Genomic DNA, 17,277 nt, shown 5'->3' with positions numbered 1-17,277 from the left:
CATTCTTCTGCACTGTGAGGTGGAAAGCTTTCTCAGCAGAGGCTTGCCTGGGAATCTGTGAACTTGGGGATCTTGTGGATCTCAGCACACCTTTTTCTTATTCGCCTTGCAGCCTTGGGTTGCAATATATCTTGAAGCAATCCTACCTTCCCTGCCTTTTGCTCTGCAGGTACTACTGCTCTGTACTGCTCTGAGTCTTCTGCTCTGTAGCTAGCTTATTTCTGATTTTATGTGCTCCTGGTGAAGTCCCAACACCTTATGGAATAATTATAAATGATAAAGTGCAAATACTAACAATAGTACAATCCAGTTGTGTGAGTCTAGCTACAGCTTGCCAGTGGTACCTCAATTCTATTTTTCTTTTCTCACTTCTCCAAGTGAATAAATAAGTGCCTGAGACAGCTCAGAGTGAATGATGTGCATACTGGAGCTGATCTGTGTGTGAGTAAGGGCTTTCTGCCTATCAGACACAGCACCTCATCTTTGCCTGACCTAATTTTTATTCTGTGTTCTAGATGAGATAAACTGCTATGAGGAGATCTATAACGCTAGTTTCATACATAATTTAGGGAGAGTTCAAACCCATTTCAGGCAGAAAAATACAGAGTATGTGCCAGTTATTGTTAGAGCTTGATGCTATTCTTGCTGATGCTGCTCCTATAATGTGTGAATCCTTCAGGCTCAAATGTAGTACAATAGCATTGTAAAAGCATGGTTCAGATGTGATAAGGGTGTTGTCTGTGTGTGGAACATGTAATGGTTCACACCCTGATGTAGCCTTCTTGCAGACAGGACGAGAAAGCATTTTGATCACTGCAACTTTGATTATTGGTGAGATCAATATGACAGCTCTAATCTGTATTAACTGCCTTAAGCCCTTCTATCTCTTTCTGTTTAATCAAAAAAGAAATGGAACAACAACAACAAAATTCAATACCAATATTCAAATACCATGTATGCAGTATTGTAGAAGTTGCCTGTCGTAGTGATTTTACTGAAAAGTGTTCTGTTTTTCAGATGGCTGGACAATGGGCAGGACGATGGCAACATTGCGAGAGGACTGACTGTGACAGATGCCAGCACATTTCCAGGAAGTAAGTGAAAATCGGTGAGGAGGAGGACCCAGGCTCACAACTGTGTCAAATGGAATGAGGATGCTTTGTAAATTAATCATATGTTTTTTTATCTATACAGGGAAAGAGCTGGAGATGAAGAGAGAGGAAACTGTAAGGAATCACTTCTATTTTTATTTAGAGAATTCTAATTGTACTTTGAGTGAAACTATATCAGTTTTTCTCAAGTATGTCAAACTCTTGTATATCATCTTCTCATAAGTCTTTTCTGCTTGTTTATAAAACCAGTGGGCTGCTGAAAAGTGGAAATTTCAGGAAGGCAATAAACTTCAGCTTTACAACAGGCTCACCCATGGTTTCGTATGTCTCTATCCAGACAGCAGCGTTGATGCTCTTGGTGACAAGAAGAATAAATATGGTAAAGTATTTTTCATGTGGGTGTATGTATAAAGATAAGGAAAAGGGGACTTCATATTTCACTGTGCCTTGTGTTTGATTCCTGTCGATATAATACAAAATTTTCTTCCTTAGAACATTTACATACACTCTAAGACACAAGTAATATACTTTGCTTTAATATAAAGCATGAAAAAATCTGATATGTTTTCTTGCCACTGTCTGTCCCTTACAAAATATAAACTTTCAGTCATCTGCAGTTTGAGCAATCCCACAAAATGTCAGGCAAAGACAGACATAATCTGTTGTAAATAAATCCATCCAAGCTAAAAGTTAAGCTTTCCAGGTATATTTTATTTGTAGAGGGTGTACATATGTTGTATATGTATATTACTTGTGTATTTATATGTGTGTGTGTATATTATGTGTATATATATACACACACAATTATGCACATATATATACACACACATCTCCTTTTGTTTCCATCCTTGTCATCGACTGTAATGGCACTCTTCCTGTTCTTTCTCTTTATCAGTTTCTACCTTACATGTTACTAAAACTTATTAGAGCTAGTTTCATATTAGGCATGCATTTTTTGAGCTTTGTACTGATGGAGTTGCTTGGCCTTTCTCGCATCTTCCTAGGGACCTTACATACATTTTTTTGTAAGTGGTAGCACAGAATCCTGCAGGACACACCAAAGATTGCATGGAGAGCAGGGGAATACTCCTTAACATAACCTGTGGAAGCACCTCAAAAAAGCTACATTGGAAGTGGCTTTTACTATGTTATAGCAAAACTCCTTTTGTTATCAGTTTTGGTCCTTTAGTTCAAACACTGGTGATTCAAACACTGACTAACTCAAATCTTCTCTCTGCACCTTTAGTATTAGAGAATGTCTGAAATATTTGAAAATACTGGCAACAGAAAGGAGGAGTGTCCTTTCTTTTGGAAGCTCCATTTAGGATCACAAAATGTGGGTTACCTGGTGACAGACCATACTGTCTGCTCGTAGTAATTTGTAATCTTTCTAATTCACCTTTGTTGCTTTTTAATGCTATGTCTTCAAGTGATGTTTTGTGCCAGATTTGATTTCACAGAATGCCACAGAGTTCACAGTCTCCTAATGTGCGGAGTTCAAGTTTGTACTCCAGGCTGTTTCATCCCCTTTTATAAATTCTTGTTTCATTATGTCTGCATTTTCAGACATAAATGTGTGAGATATTTATTGCATTCCATGCTGTTCTAGTACAGTTTCACCTGCTGGATATACATCAGTGTGTGTAAAACTGTGCAAATATCAAATCTGTTACACAACTTTCAAATATAATCAGTATCATTGAAGTAATTAAACATATTAGAAAGACAATTAGATCAAAACCAAACTGATATCTTTCTATCTAAACTATCAATTAATCTAGATGGGAAGTCAGAAGAGCAGACACTGTCACCCTATGTTCCCATTTTTATAGTTCAGAGTACAGAATCAATACTAGTACAAAATGGATGCAAGCACTTATCATGTCAGCTTTCTTCCTCCAGAATAAGATCTTTCTCTGACAATTTCTTTCAGATTTATTTGAGTTACTTAAATGTGCAGTAGGCAACAGAGTGGCTAGATTGGTCATGTGCAACAGAAATCCATACACGCTGTCTTGGGAACTGTTGTTGAAATTTTCATTTAGGATCCCTGCTTCTTTTTGTATGCTTTGGAATAATGTCTTCCAATCTAAGCTATCTACTTCTCTTTTCAAATAAAAAAAAAAACAAATGTGTTTCAAATACTGGTAAAACTGCTTATTTGTCTTTAGCACATCTAAAGAAGTATAATATAATAGCATAAAAAGCATTGAAGGAAAAATTTGTAGGTGGAGATTTGTTCTAGTGTTTTTTAATTTCTTAGGGAGCTTTATCTCTATTGTAAAGTGGAAAACTCATTTGTGATTGTTATGTGTCCTCCATCTCTTGCCCAAAGGGCTGGAAAACCCATCTATGTCATATAACTTGTGACATCATTCCCAGGGCACAGTGATCACTGACTATATAATCCCAATTATCCTGATGAGAACCTGAAAATCTTATGTCATGGATACCACAGGAGTCCTCCAGAGACAGCTGCAGTGTGCAGATTGGGCAGCATAATGTCGTGGTACATCGATTTAAAAAAATCATCTGTTGCTGTTGGGAACACTAAAACACTAAAAGCTTTAGTTTTCATCAGTATTTCTTAGCTATAAGGTAATTCTTTGGAATACTGATCAGATTTGAAATTTTCAAAGCCATGAGCTATTCTTCAAGGTTTGCTTTAAAAAAATCTAGTATGAATACACATACAAAAAAAAAAAAAATCTGCTCTCCTACCTGAGAGCTTCATGTTACTTGCATGATTTGTTATTTACCAAGTCATTCATTGCCATAGTATGGTGTGGTTAAATACATCGTAGTTCCCAACTCCTTGTGACAGATTTTTTTAAAGCACGTATGCTCCCCAGGAGACATTTTTTTCCTTGTCATTAACTTCTAGAACTTTTTCCTCGAGGCAGAAAATTAGATAGTTGTCTCCAGGCACCCTCTCCTAAAGGAATGAGGAGGGGGATTCATTGATCAGCAAGGTCAAACTGTTGAGTTAATACAATTGAAAATGATACATGATTGGTTGTAAATAAACAAAAATATGAAAGAATATACTTTCATGCTCCAACCTTTTATTTTTTTTTTTTTTCATTTAATTCTAAGGACTTTTCAATGTAATTGTCAAAAAAGGAAATATTTCTGTATTCAGAAGTCATCAGATACCCCATCTTGCTCTCGCTCTTGTCAATGGCTATGCAACTGGAAAGGTAGGAAATACTGCTTCTGGTTTCTGCTTCATAATGACATTTCATTGTCTGATTAAAAACAGTGCTGTTTTTATTCTGCCTAATACATAGTCATGTTTTTAGGCAGTTAAGGATCTAGAAAGTGCGGAACTGAACCCAGGAAATTGTCAATAGATAGGCAAATTTAACTCTAGGGCCTTCTCTCTTTTTCTCAGTTTACTTTTTACTTCTTGGTAGAACTTTTAATAGCATACATAACTTAGTGCAGGAATAAAGAATCATTCCACGCCAGTTTATACTATGTCAGCTTACTATATACTGCCGAGGTACCTGGAATACCCTAACATTACCTCTTTTTGGATAAGTATCAATTCTAATACTGATTTTAATTGTCACCGTGGTTTGTCTTTTTTTTTGGTTTTTTTTTATCTTTTTATGTAATCTGCCTGTCGTAAATCAGCGGAAGAATTCCAGATTTATTTTGATCCACGCTGGTTCTCAGTCATACTGTTGTCTTTCTTTCTCAGCACTTGGAGTATGCAAGTGAGCTGTAGAATTAAGTACTTTCTGATGAAACTTTTTTTCTGTTAAAGAAAGGAGGTGGTTTTTTTATTATTATTATTTATTCAGAGAATAATCTCACAGGCAAACTTGGTCCTGTTCTTTTCTTACATTATGTGAATTAGTATTAGAGGGAATAAAGTACTCTCAGTAGAGCTAGATCTCTCAGTGGGAGCAGCATCAGCCTGCCAAGCGAACTGTCAGACCTCCTTGCAGGACTTTCTAGTGCTCATGTTCATTACTGTAATTCCATACAGGGAACACCTTGCAGTCTGTCATATTATATGTCTTACTACAAAATGAGTATTAATTGGACACTTAAATTTAAGCCTTCTCTCTCTCTCTCTCTCTCTCTCTCTCTCTCTCTAATGAGTATTTTACGAGTTTGAGCAGCCTACTGAAAATCTGGATCTCTATTTTCTTGTTTTCAGTCTTGCATGACTTGTCTTCTCAGATAATATGAGAACTGTTGTTATGTGAAAACTTTTGAGATCCTTGAAATACCAGCAGGTAAATGTAAAGCAAAATGTCAATACAAAAATTACAGTTGACCTTAAAGTACACATTTAATTACATTTTTGAGGTGCAAGCTAGCTCAATTCTTTAACAATCACTTCAAAAATCCAGCCAGTTTGTCCTTTACTTTTGAAAGTAGATTAAAGTTGATAGGCAAGTTTTTTGAGTATGAAGCTTTTTTTCAGAAGGAAATGCCTTGCAAATGAATTTATTTATTTATTTATTTTTTTGAAAGTGTGATTCTTTGAAGTCTTAATAATATTGAATCAGAGAGTGATAGAGAATCATAAAATTATTCGGGCTGGAGCTGACCTTGATCGTCTAATTCCACCCACACCCGCTGTGGGCAAGGCTGCCCTCTACCAGCTAAGCTGCTCAGGGCTCCATCCAGCGTGGCCTTGAATACCTCCAGGGATGGGGCACCATAGTTTCTCTGTGCCAGGGCCTCTCTTGGTGAATAGTTCCTTCCTAAGGTCTAATCTAAACCTATCTTCTATTAGTTTTAAGCCATTACCTCTTGTCAGGGAGTGTTCTGATGTTTGAAAAAAATATGAGATTATGTAAGCCAGAGGACTTTTAAGTTTCAAGAGTTTGAGCTGATTACTATCACTTTACATTTATTAAAAAAGTAGTTTTCTTAAATATGTGAATGATGATGGAGTTAATTTGTTTAAACACTTGTTTTGTATATTGTCTTTCATACAGTGAAGTACAGACAAAGTCTGCAAATCTGAATAGACAGACATGAGTATTGTGATGCTCTGTACTTTTGTATAAAACCTCTGACTCTTTGTTTTCTTGAAACGAACATAAACTACCGAGGACAATCACTATTTGCCACCATCATGCAAATAAGAGTAGCAGAAAGGTCATTTTTGATCTATGTCAGTTTTAAATTCCATTCTTCTTTGCCAGGTTTGTCAGCTGCAACTTGACTCTTGCAGTTGAGGTACTCTGGTATCTTTCAGGTTATTCTCAGATTTGTTTCATTTTAAGATGAACTGTTTCTGTGCTTAGAAATACAACATTTTAGAACTTCAGTATTAAGACTGCAAATCTGGAAAATATGGAGAAATTTGCCTTCTAAACTGGTAGAATCATGGAAAATCAAGGAGTACGGAAACCATGTCATGATACTCTCTGTTTTGGATTTTGCTATGTCTAACAGTTAATATAATTTATTATTCCTCCTTTGTCAATGTTAGAGCAAAGACAAGTCTTGCTGTGAGCTCTGCATTCACCTTCAACCAAATGGTTGTGCCATTCTTGAGTCAGCGAGGAACCCAGGTCACACTGTAATGTTCAATCTTCAAGGCAAAGTAGCTGATGAAAAAACAGGATATGCTGGAATTTCCAACGAATTTGTTGTGCATGTCAAGGTAAGGTTTGGGGAGATAAATTAAGTAGACTTTTCTAAAATTGTAGAATTTTCAGTAGAAGAGTAAAATTTTCTAAAATTTCTAAAATACTATTGTGAAGTAGGTCATATCTAATCTGAGAAGTATAAGCTGAAAGAATGATCCTCCTCCACCAGATGGACTAAAGCCACAATTTAATAGATTGAAATTTTCATTTTCTGCCCTTCTTGGGCAAACAATGGTGATAGTAGCTGGTATATGCAAATAAGAATGGCTTCAATTTAGAGAAATAAAAATCTCTCTAAAATGTTTACTAAACCTTCTAGAAATAGGAGAGTGGGTACATATAAGATGGCTGCATGGGAAGCTATTCAATTTTAAAGGAAAACAAGTTCCTTAGCTTGCCACACTGCTTGAGCTCTGAATGTTGCTCTGTGCTACTGAGTGATAAAGAGTAGGGAAGATGATGGATAGTGAGAAGTTTCTGCTGTTCAGATTGGTGTCTGCACAGAAGGAAGCTGGGTGCATACTCTAATTACTTTCGAAATTCATTTATGCATGGGAAATATGTAAGTACTTAAAATAAGTCAGTATGAACAGTATCAATATCAAAGACTAGCGTGAAGGAAAGCTGCACTATTGACAAAGGACTTATTATCTTTCATTTGAAGGGTGTATTTCACCATGGTGCCATCATTCTGCTCAACACAAATCGTTGCCAGGCTCTGACTCTCAGATCTGATGGGGGCTGCAGTGGAGCAGGTCAGCAGCAACAGGAATCCTACTGGAGGGTGCATAAAATTGGCTCTGGAGTCTGCATGTTTGAGAGTGTGAGAAACCCAGGAATGTTCCTGAAGATCAAAGATGGCCAGTGTAATGGAACAGTAAGCACTTCTTGTTTGTATTTCCATCTGCAGATAATTTGAGTAGATTGTCAGTGACAGGAGAAAATCTTCTTTGTGTTGCTTGGATAAAAATTTGATGAAAGCATTGTCTGGATTTAAGGTTTTTCAGGACATTTCCTTCATTTCTCAAGGAAAGACAGGGGAATATAGCAAGACAGGCTGTCACACCTATTTGGCACTTATTTATAAAAACTACTTAATATTTTAAAATATGATCATGTGTATATAGTTAAAATTTATTTGTCAGATGATTCTGTGTCAAGATTCTGTTGCATTAATTTGAGATTTTAAACAACTACAGTTCTATTGGTATGTACTTGTTTCAGAAGATGTTGGAGCCATGTTGGCATCCCAGCTTTTACTGAATTCTATTTTGTCTAAAATGAAGAACATGATTTTCTTTCTGAAATACTTCGTCATTTATGAGCAGCTTTTATATGCAGGAAAAAAAAATATGTTTGGAGAATATGGTTGAAATATTCTTAGACCCATATTCTTCATCTGATTGGAATTTAATCAAAGAATTTTTACACCTGAGAGGATGAAAAAAAAAAAAAAAGAGAGAAAAAAATAAACATAAACATTATTATTTGATCATTGAACTTGTTGTTTGCTAATTCTTTGTCAGTTTGCTGATAAGAACTGATGTAATTGTTTGGAATGTGGAATACAAACATGTTCAGGGATTTAAACTGGTATTAAATCTAAATAGATTGATGATAAAAAAAAAAAGGACTAATGAATAATTAAAATGTAAGGAATTTTATGCTGAATTGACTTTTGCAATGTAGTTCTGTTCAAATGAACTAAAATTCACAGACCTACTCATGATTTTTATCTGAGAGTTTAACTCAATTGTGTATGACATAGAATCAGAGCTGAGATCCTCAACAGTTTTGCTCTTGCTGTCAATATACTCTGATCAGAGATTTAAAAAAAAATAAAAATTGATCCTTATTTTGAATGCAGGCTTTCTGAATGTCTTGCTTTTTTCGCAGCACCCTCACCACAGGATAGAAAAGAATCTTTCATGTACAGTCTATTTTGTACAGTTTATTTTGAGCAGTTACTGTATTTTAAGGTTAAAATTACAACATGTGACCGGGTGCTCTTCTCTCTGAGACATGTTAAATTGGGATTTCTGTAGTCTGCTTCTGGCTACTGGCCACGAGAAAGTTGTATTCTGACAAATAGTTGAATCCAAATGCAGTTTGCTACAGTGGATACTACATTCATGTGCACAGTGCTTTTAAATCCACAAATATATTCACTTATCACTGTTAGAGCGCCAGATCATTGGAGTACTACACTGAGGTTTTGGTTGACTAAGACATTGAAATTGATGCTATAAGTGTTGTGAAATGAAGATAAAAAAAATGTTTTCACATTCCTTAACCTTCTAAAGGCTTATTAAATGGGAATTTCTCTGAATATATCCTGGACTTTGCCTAAACCCTAACATGATTCAGAATACTTTTTTTCATTTGCTCATATTATTGATTGGCCTTTTTGCCATGGAGGACTACACAGAACCAAGATTTGGGTAATAATGTAGCACATTATGAAGACCCTAAAGTTAATCTGAAATGTCACTAGAAAATAGTAATATATAAGTCTTAAGAAACATTCAGCTTACCCAGATACATCAGTGCAATTGCTGATTTCAGATTTCTGTTTTCAATTTCTTAGGGCACGGGTGATGAATACTGTCACTTCAAAATTGAGAAGAATTGGGAGGCTGGATCTGTAAGTCTGGAATCAGTGCGGAGTAAAGGGATATACGTTGGTCTCCTTCCAGATGGTCAGACCAAGCCAGTCATTAACATTGGAGAGAGCAACACTTTTTTCTACCCGCAGGTCATCAAATGTATGTGATTTCTTAATATTGCAGTTTGCCTAAGTGACTAGTGTTTCTGACAGACAAAGTTCAAAACAAAAACACGTAAGATAGATCATTTGCTTTTGCCTTGTTGTTTTTAGTAATTTTAAAAGTGAGAAGTTTTATCACACAGTTTGTCCAGGGTAGTTAGTTAATTTTGCTCTATTTTTTTCCTTTAATAAAAATAAAGGGTGCTGAAGAATTTTTATTTATTTTATTTTTTTTTTAACTAAACAAATAAATTTTGGAGCATGAGAATCAAAACAGATGACAGGATAGACATGGAGTTGACTCCTTGGCCTATTCCCCATTCTGGCTACAGATTCTAGAATCTGGGGAGATACTATCTTGCTTTCAGGTACACCATACTTTCCTATTTTATAGGGAAAGCTCTAAAATTTAGAGAGGGCATATGTAGCAGAAATGCTAAGTCAGGGTCTGAACCACTGATTGAGCACCTGATGGGAAGGCAGGGCCAACCCAGAGAAGTTCAGGTGCATGCAATGCCCCTGAGTGACTGGAATGGATGAGCCAGGGTCCACCCCTTCCCAAACCTCACTTAAGGGTTGCAGTGGAGGTGAGATTATCTTGCTGGAAATCCCTGGATCACTGTTTGCTTGTCTCACCCCCTTCTGGAGAATTAAGTTTTTAATTTGGTGAGGGATTTGGAGCCAGCTGGCTAGGATCATTATTGTAGAAAATAAAACTATATCTGCAGTCTTATCTAAAGGGCATAAAGAGAACAAGAAATGCAACAACTAATGGCAATGCTAAAGTGGCCATCAGTTGAAAATTAAGAATTCTGTCAGGTTTTTGTCAGACAAATGAAGAACAGACTCAACTTGAGGGCTTCAATCCACGAAGGGAAAATATGAAAACACAGACCCTGTTACTTTTGTTTCATGTCTTCAATTCTGTTTCATTTATTTCGTCACCAAGACATACGGAAGTATTTTCAAAGTCACTGTGATGGCATTGCTACCATTCAGTCCCTGCTTGCAGCAAGGTGCTGAGAGTATTTCAGTCTCTGTGTCCTTATAGACTAAAGCAAAGTTTTTTTTCTTTGCAGCCTTTTGGGAAGAGCATGGTTTTCAATGGAAATTCTCAAAAAAGCAGGACTTACTGATGCTGTTAAAATAAAGTGAACTGTTACCTTGTTACAGGCTGGAGTTCTCCTGAATTCTTGTTACCCAATAAAAGGAGGAAAACAGTAGTTATTGTTTTCTATCAAAGCAAGAAAGATTTGTCTGTTTGCTAGTTCATATTATCAGAAATGGCCTCTAGCAGTTTTCATTTCAGCATTCCTACTCTTTAAGAAAGGAAATACCGTGAAGAAGCTGATCTTGTGGAAAACCACATTTGAGCAGGTCATTTCATTCGTGCCTTGGTGTGAAACTGCTACTTAGATTTTCAAAGCACTAAAATGGATATTTATTGGTACATCATATTTATTCTCTACTTTTTGTGATGTTGCTAACAACAAAAGCCTATTACTAGTACCTGTGTGATACACAGAGAAAAGATTTTGGTATCCATCGTGTTGAATTATCGTAGGTCTAGTATTAGTGTTTGTCACATATGGACACATGGAAAGCTTCTGAGGGGGGAAAAAATAAAAGAAGTAGCAAATGATTTGTAAATTTCTGTAATTTCTGATTACTGATTTCTAATAACTGAAACATTTGATTGTTTCAGTTGGCTGGGTAAATCCCACAGGAACTCCTGTAGAAACCACTCAAGAGAAGAAAGACTTCAGAGAATCTGAATGCTTGCCAGCAAAAGCCCAGTGGCAAACATCTCAAAGACCTTTGGTTTTTCCACCCTCAGGTAAGAAACAGTAAACAAATCAGTTCTGGTACAACATTAAAGCATGTCTGCCTCCCATGCATATTTGCAGTTACTTATCTGAAGAAGGGAAATGTATGGCTTTTTTAGATTTTTGACCTATGCATACATACATACAACATAAAAATAATTATTTTTTATTTAAAAGGGGCATTGAAAGGTGTTTCATGGATTAGGCAGTGATTATAATTTATCTGTTGAATAATTTCACATTGGTATTTTTTGAATATGTAACTATCTATGGCAAGGGATGCTTCTGCTGCTTCTGTGGAATTTAAGAAGCTGATATCACCAAGAGCCCAATCCAAAGCTTTTGGAAAGTCATGGAATATTTCTCTCAGATTTTCTGCTTTATAATTCAGTAGGAGAAAGAGTAAGACTTTAATGTGTTGAATGTTAGTTTGGTTTATCTCTAGCTAAGCAGGTAAGAATAGTTAATTAATGTTCAGATTGCAATTTCAAAGTGCTTGTTTTTGTTTTGCAATTTTCAAGTTTGTTTGTTTGTGAAGCAGATGCCAATTGTATAATCATTCATAAGGTATAATATTGGAGAGGATTTTAAATAAATTCAGTTGGAACAAAACATTCTGCTTGAATTCAAAACATAGGTGTGGAATATTATTAATTACTGTTACTTTTTTTTTCGGTCAGTGTTTCCATTCTTACCTTAAAATGGTCACTTTCTGTTTCAAATCTATCAGTCCTCGTGTTATATTATTGTGTTACAAAGTCTACCCAAATCGTTGTGGGTTGTTGGCAAGTATGGTGATATACTGTGCATTTCAAAGCCATGGCAACAGCTTACAAACCATCAAGCCTGTTTTCAAAGGAGTAGGATGTTTCTAGGAGTGGATACAAATGATTCCTTTATAGAAACAATATCTCCATAAAGTTGGTTAAGTAAGCACTATTAGCACTTCGAACTATTTCTGACATTTCTATGTCTGGTCTTTGCTTACAGAAAAGGGACAGAAATATCAGGTACTCTGACATTCAAAGAAAATACTCACATTGAGTAAGAGATTCTCACTTAGGTTACTTTAAAAGATACCTGATCTTCGATATTCCAAGTTCTATTTTTAATGGATATATATTAAATACTCCCTTGCTTTTTTTAAAACAGAGTTCATATTAGAAAAAAAGTGATGTTTGGAGTTAGTATACAGTTCAGCAGACTTAGTATTTGAACTCAGAACAGATTAGCCGTCTACTACATCTACTAGCCAATATATATCTTTTGGTTGTTAATTTCACAAATAACAATTGGTTTGAGATTAGTCATAGAAGAATAGAAACACTGAATCATAGAATGGTTTGAGTTGGAAGGGCCATTAAAGTCTACCCTTTTCCAACTCCATGATGTGGGCAGGGCTGCCCCCACCAGTGAAAACTGCTGCAACACTAGGTATTTCTGTTGTAATGTGAATTCTTTATTCCTTGAGTAATTTCTGCCACAGAAGTCAGGTGATGTCAGGTTTCAACATCTACTTAATAGCTCACAGAATGGAGAATTACAGTGACTGTCAGAGATATGTCAGCAAAAATGCATGAGACCATGTTATAGACTTAAGGTCGAATGTTCTGCATGAGCTAGAAGGGAAGGAAGATATATATACATAGTTAGAGGATCATAGAATGAATAGGGACAAAGAAACTGAATCGGAAGACAAGAATATCTCAAACCAAGGATTTTTAAATCTTCTGTTATCAGAAACAAAATAAAACAAAAATCAACAGACTTACTGAGGGCACATACTTGTGTCAACTTCTGTATCAGTCAGTAAGCATGAAATGGTACTGAGGATTTCTACTTAGAATCATAGAATCACAAGGTTGGAAATGACCTATAAGATCATCCAGTCCAACCGTCTCCTCATCACCATTGCCACCACAAGCACTAAACCACATCACGCAGCACGTCGTTCAGACACCTCTTGAACACTGCCTGGGACGGCGACTCCACCACCTCCCTGGGCAGCCATTCCAGTGCCTGGCCACTCTCCGAGAGAAATGGTTCTTCCTTATGTCTAATCTAAACCTCCTCTGGTACAACTGGCGGCCACTGCCTCGTGTCCTGCTCGTTGCCTTGGAGAAGAGGCCAAACCTCCCTCCAGGAAGTTGTAAAGTGCAGTGAGGACACATTTCTTTGTTCCTCATGTTTCTGAAATCATGTTGAAATTTGAATAGCAAAAACATATCTACAAGTCAAAGTAAGGAGATTGATGCCATTAGCTAGCAAAAAGTAGGCACAATTTGTAACATGGAGAAAAATGTTGTGATTCAGTATTAATAAACTGTATCTCCAAGAAACAATTTCTGTACGTTGCACGTTGCTTTCCCATATGTCTGGAATATTATTAGTTACTATCAGTTTTTTAACACATTTTATTTATAAAGCTAAGTAATATACAAGTAAAGTCTGATCTAATTTCCTTTAGGTTTACATTGGAAGTGGTGATACACAGGAGTGCAATAAAATACATCATGTCTATTGTACAAGCTTCTGCTGTAGACATTCATTTTTCTGATGGTTCACTTCAAAAGTGTCACTCAATCATACAATGTTTGGGGACCAAATTACTCTCGCTTTGCTTTAGATTTAGGATAAGTAAATAAAAAAGCAAAGTAATTTTTATGAAACTGTGTGAAGGATTGTGACTTCTCCATAATTTTCATGCAGGACTATCAGAATGAATTTTTCTCGCAATGGATTTACATCATGGTGCCATGAAGTGTATAAAATCCCATGACTAATCCAGAGACCATCAAATCCTCTTTTCAGATTGGAATATTTTTAGCCTGCAGCAAATCAATGTGACTGATTTCCATTTGTAAGAAGTGCCAGTAAATTATGAGGCGAAAAGCATTCAACATCTCTGAATTGTTTGTGAATTATAATTTTTTTTTCAGGATGCAGTACTTTGTGCTTGCAGTAGGTGCTTTGGGCAGCAACAACACAAGAAGGGAATTCTTATACTAAGTATAAACAGCAGCATGGATTTCCTTATATTTATTAAAACCTGTGCATTTCTTGAATCTTTTAATGCATTTGTTAGGGAGTGCTTGTGGGTCACATCACTCAAACAAGTAGGATGTGGTGTCAGATAGCTTAAGTCAGTTTGTTTTGTTACAGATGAGGAACTACGTAGTTCTGGTTAGAGAAAGTATTGCTGCTCTAGGAATGTTAAGAAATCACACTGTCAAAAAAATTTAATGGATTGAAGCAACTATTTTGTTATAGTTACTGAAAGACACGTGCCATGAAGACAAATAATTCATTGGTCATAAAAGTTTTGTAAGAAGGAAGTCCCAGGGATTCATGACAAGTTTTTTTACATTGTATTCATGCTTTTACTTCATTGATGACATGATACAGCTCAGTGAGTGTTACAAATTTGTCACAGGTTGCTGTTTGTTTATTTATTTATTTATTTATTTATTTTAGTATCTATATTGAATTTGGCTGGAGTGATATTAATTTTCTTCACAGTGGCCAAATTGGTGCTGTTTCAGATTGGTGTTATCAGTTTTGATAACACAGTGGTGCTTTACATATTTTGGGTAGTGCTTGTCATAGATTGGGAATTCTTTACGAATTAACATCAATGTGTCAATTTATGAATTCAGCAATATTTTAAGTGATTTTATGCACCTGGAGCCTGTGGCCTCTAAAAGCTTGGTTCATCAAACGTGACTTAATGGATGAGAAATGAGCTGTGGGATACAAAAGGCTGAAACAGCTGAGCCTTTTAGACTAGGTATAAGAAGTTTTTCTTTACAATAAGGTGAGGCAGTGGAGGCTGCCAGAGATGTGGTAGATGCCCCATCCCTGGAGACACTCAAAGTCAGGCTGGATGGGACTCTGAGCAACCTGATGGAGCAGTCGGTGTCCTTGCTCATTGCAGGGAGTTGAACCCAATGATCTTTAAGGGTTCCTTCCAATTAAAAAAATTATAGGTTTCTATGAAAAGAAAATTAATCTGAAGTGCAGATAATGTTCATCTTATTTAGAACATTAACAAGTCTATGTGCAGCTTTTTGAAAAAGAACCATTTAGGAACTCTTGCAGGACACAGTATATAGGCAAAGTGGATTTTTTTTTGTCTTTGCAAACTGAGGGATTAAATCCGCCTTCTGTGTTTGAGCATATTGTAAATTTGGGGGAGATAGGACCTGCTTGTTCCATGGAGGGTTCATGGAGAGGAGTGTGTAGAGGTGAATTTATGGTTGTGACATTACTGAAATGACACCTGATGTTTGCAAACTCTGTTTTTTTTTTCTCTTAAGTAGTACTGCACTGCTGTTGTCTTATTCATACAGATCCTCCCTTAGCCTAAACACTGGCACTATATGCTTAATTATGATTGGGGAGGGGTTTTTTCTTTTCTAGCTGAATCTTGTAGCTGATCCAAACAAGACATTTTCCTCGTTTGTCACTGAAAAAATACAATCCCCTCTTCTGTTATGGTCTCCTTATCACAGAATCACAGAATTGCAGGGGGTGGAAGGGACCTCTAGAGATCATTGAGAATTACTGAGGTTATGTGCTGATGTTACAGCAGTGACTGGCAGTTTCATGTCAATTTTTATCTCCTGCTTAATGTTCTGTATTTCACAGAAGAAATGAGAAATCCCCAAGTTGGTGAGTGTTCCCTTCCTTCATCTGATGACTGGAAAGTGTCAGTGCTGATGGGAAGTGCAGGAGCTCGAGCAAATGCCACTCTCTGGATATATGGATATGGAGGAGCAGATGGACCAATAACTCTTGGCAAGGAGAACAGAAAGCAGTTGTTCCTTCCTAGGCAAGAGGATGAATTTCAGGTAGTTAATGAAGGCTAAGAACATTACTTTACTGTGTTTCTTTCCAAAGATTATCCTGTCATGTGAAAAGAAAAAGTATTTTTCCCTCCTGTTTACACATAAAACAAATCTCTCTAATCTCTGTGTATTCTGCATTAAATCAGCTTAGTGCAAATAGTTAGCAGTGGAGGAGACATTCTTTCTTTCAATTTCCTCTCTCAGACATTTATTTCTCTAAGACCATTGATTTGAAACTAGCTTTAGAAACTGTCCGCTCCAAAACAAATCACATATAATGCAAGACTTATATATAATTCAGGTATCTTTAGTGATGAAATGCTCTTGTGCACAGTCTTCACGGGCATACTTTAAAGGGATTATCATGTAACTGGTTCAGTTAAAGTTGATAACAGACATTTTTCAGCCACCATACTATAAATACCTGGAATGCCAGAAGTTTTATTGCTGAGAGACCAATAACTGAAATGTTATCATGGTCATTAAAACACAGAATTTCACTATATTGTTTAAGAAGAATCCCACTTTCACTGTGACAAGATTATTTCTAGATGGGCTGAGAATAAATTATTGAAGGAGCTAATATTTCTGTTTTGCTGAAATCTTTCTGTCTGAGATGCATGTGACACATTGCTGTCTTCAGATAATTGAAGCAGAAGTTGTAACTTCTCACATTTTTCTGTAATTTTCACATTTTGTGTAATTTTTTTTCTGTACTCATCCGTTCTTCCAATGCAGTCTTGGCACAAATCGAAACTAATTCTGTCAACAATATTAACAGACAGGAAGATAAAAAACTGAGCATTGCACTTGGTTAAGCACATTGGCTATGTATTCTGATCCATGGGGAATCCTGTTCTCTTAATTAGTGAATAATTCATAAGCAGCATTGAATAATGACATACTCGTGATGTTAATCTGTAGCTCTTAAGAGATGGACAAGTTTCTTTTTTCTAAAATGAATATTGCCTCTTATAGCTCTGTGCTCTGTATAACGATATTGCGAGCATGCAGGGTCTATTGGCACCTGGGGCTACTATTATGATTCTTTTACATCACACTCACAGTATTGCTTTCAGACAAAAAACAACAAATGTCACCAAA

General features: G+C 36.2%; 1 protein-coding gene across 1 annotated transcript in view; it reads left to right on the top strand.

Moving 5' to 3' along the window:
* The window catches only part of RP1 (RP1 axonemal microtubule associated), a 168,078-nt gene that overhangs the window by 31,719 nt on the left and 119,082 nt on the right, over positions 1-17,277 (top strand). The window contains 9 exon segments of the mRNA XM_042808614.1: positions 1,018-1,094; positions 1,195-1,226; positions 1,362-1,491; positions 4,209-4,312; positions 6,574-6,747; positions 7,398-7,610; positions 9,321-9,498; positions 11,206-11,337; positions 15,974-16,176. Of these exon segments, the coding sequence (XP_042664548.1) occupies positions 1,018-1,094; positions 1,195-1,226; positions 1,362-1,491; positions 4,209-4,312; positions 6,574-6,747; positions 7,398-7,610; positions 9,321-9,498; positions 11,206-11,337; positions 15,974-16,176 (1,243 nt within the window).

The sequence above is a fragment of the Centrocercus urophasianus genome, unplaced genomic scaffold (assembly GCF_019232065.1).
Source record: "Centrocercus urophasianus isolate 14NV4802_14NV808 unplaced genomic scaffold, USGS_Curo_1.0 seq_11, whole genome shotgun sequence".
NCBI lineage: Eukaryota > Metazoa > Chordata > Aves > Galliformes > Phasianidae > Centrocercus > Centrocercus urophasianus.
This window is presented reverse-complemented; position numbering and strand designations above follow the sequence as displayed.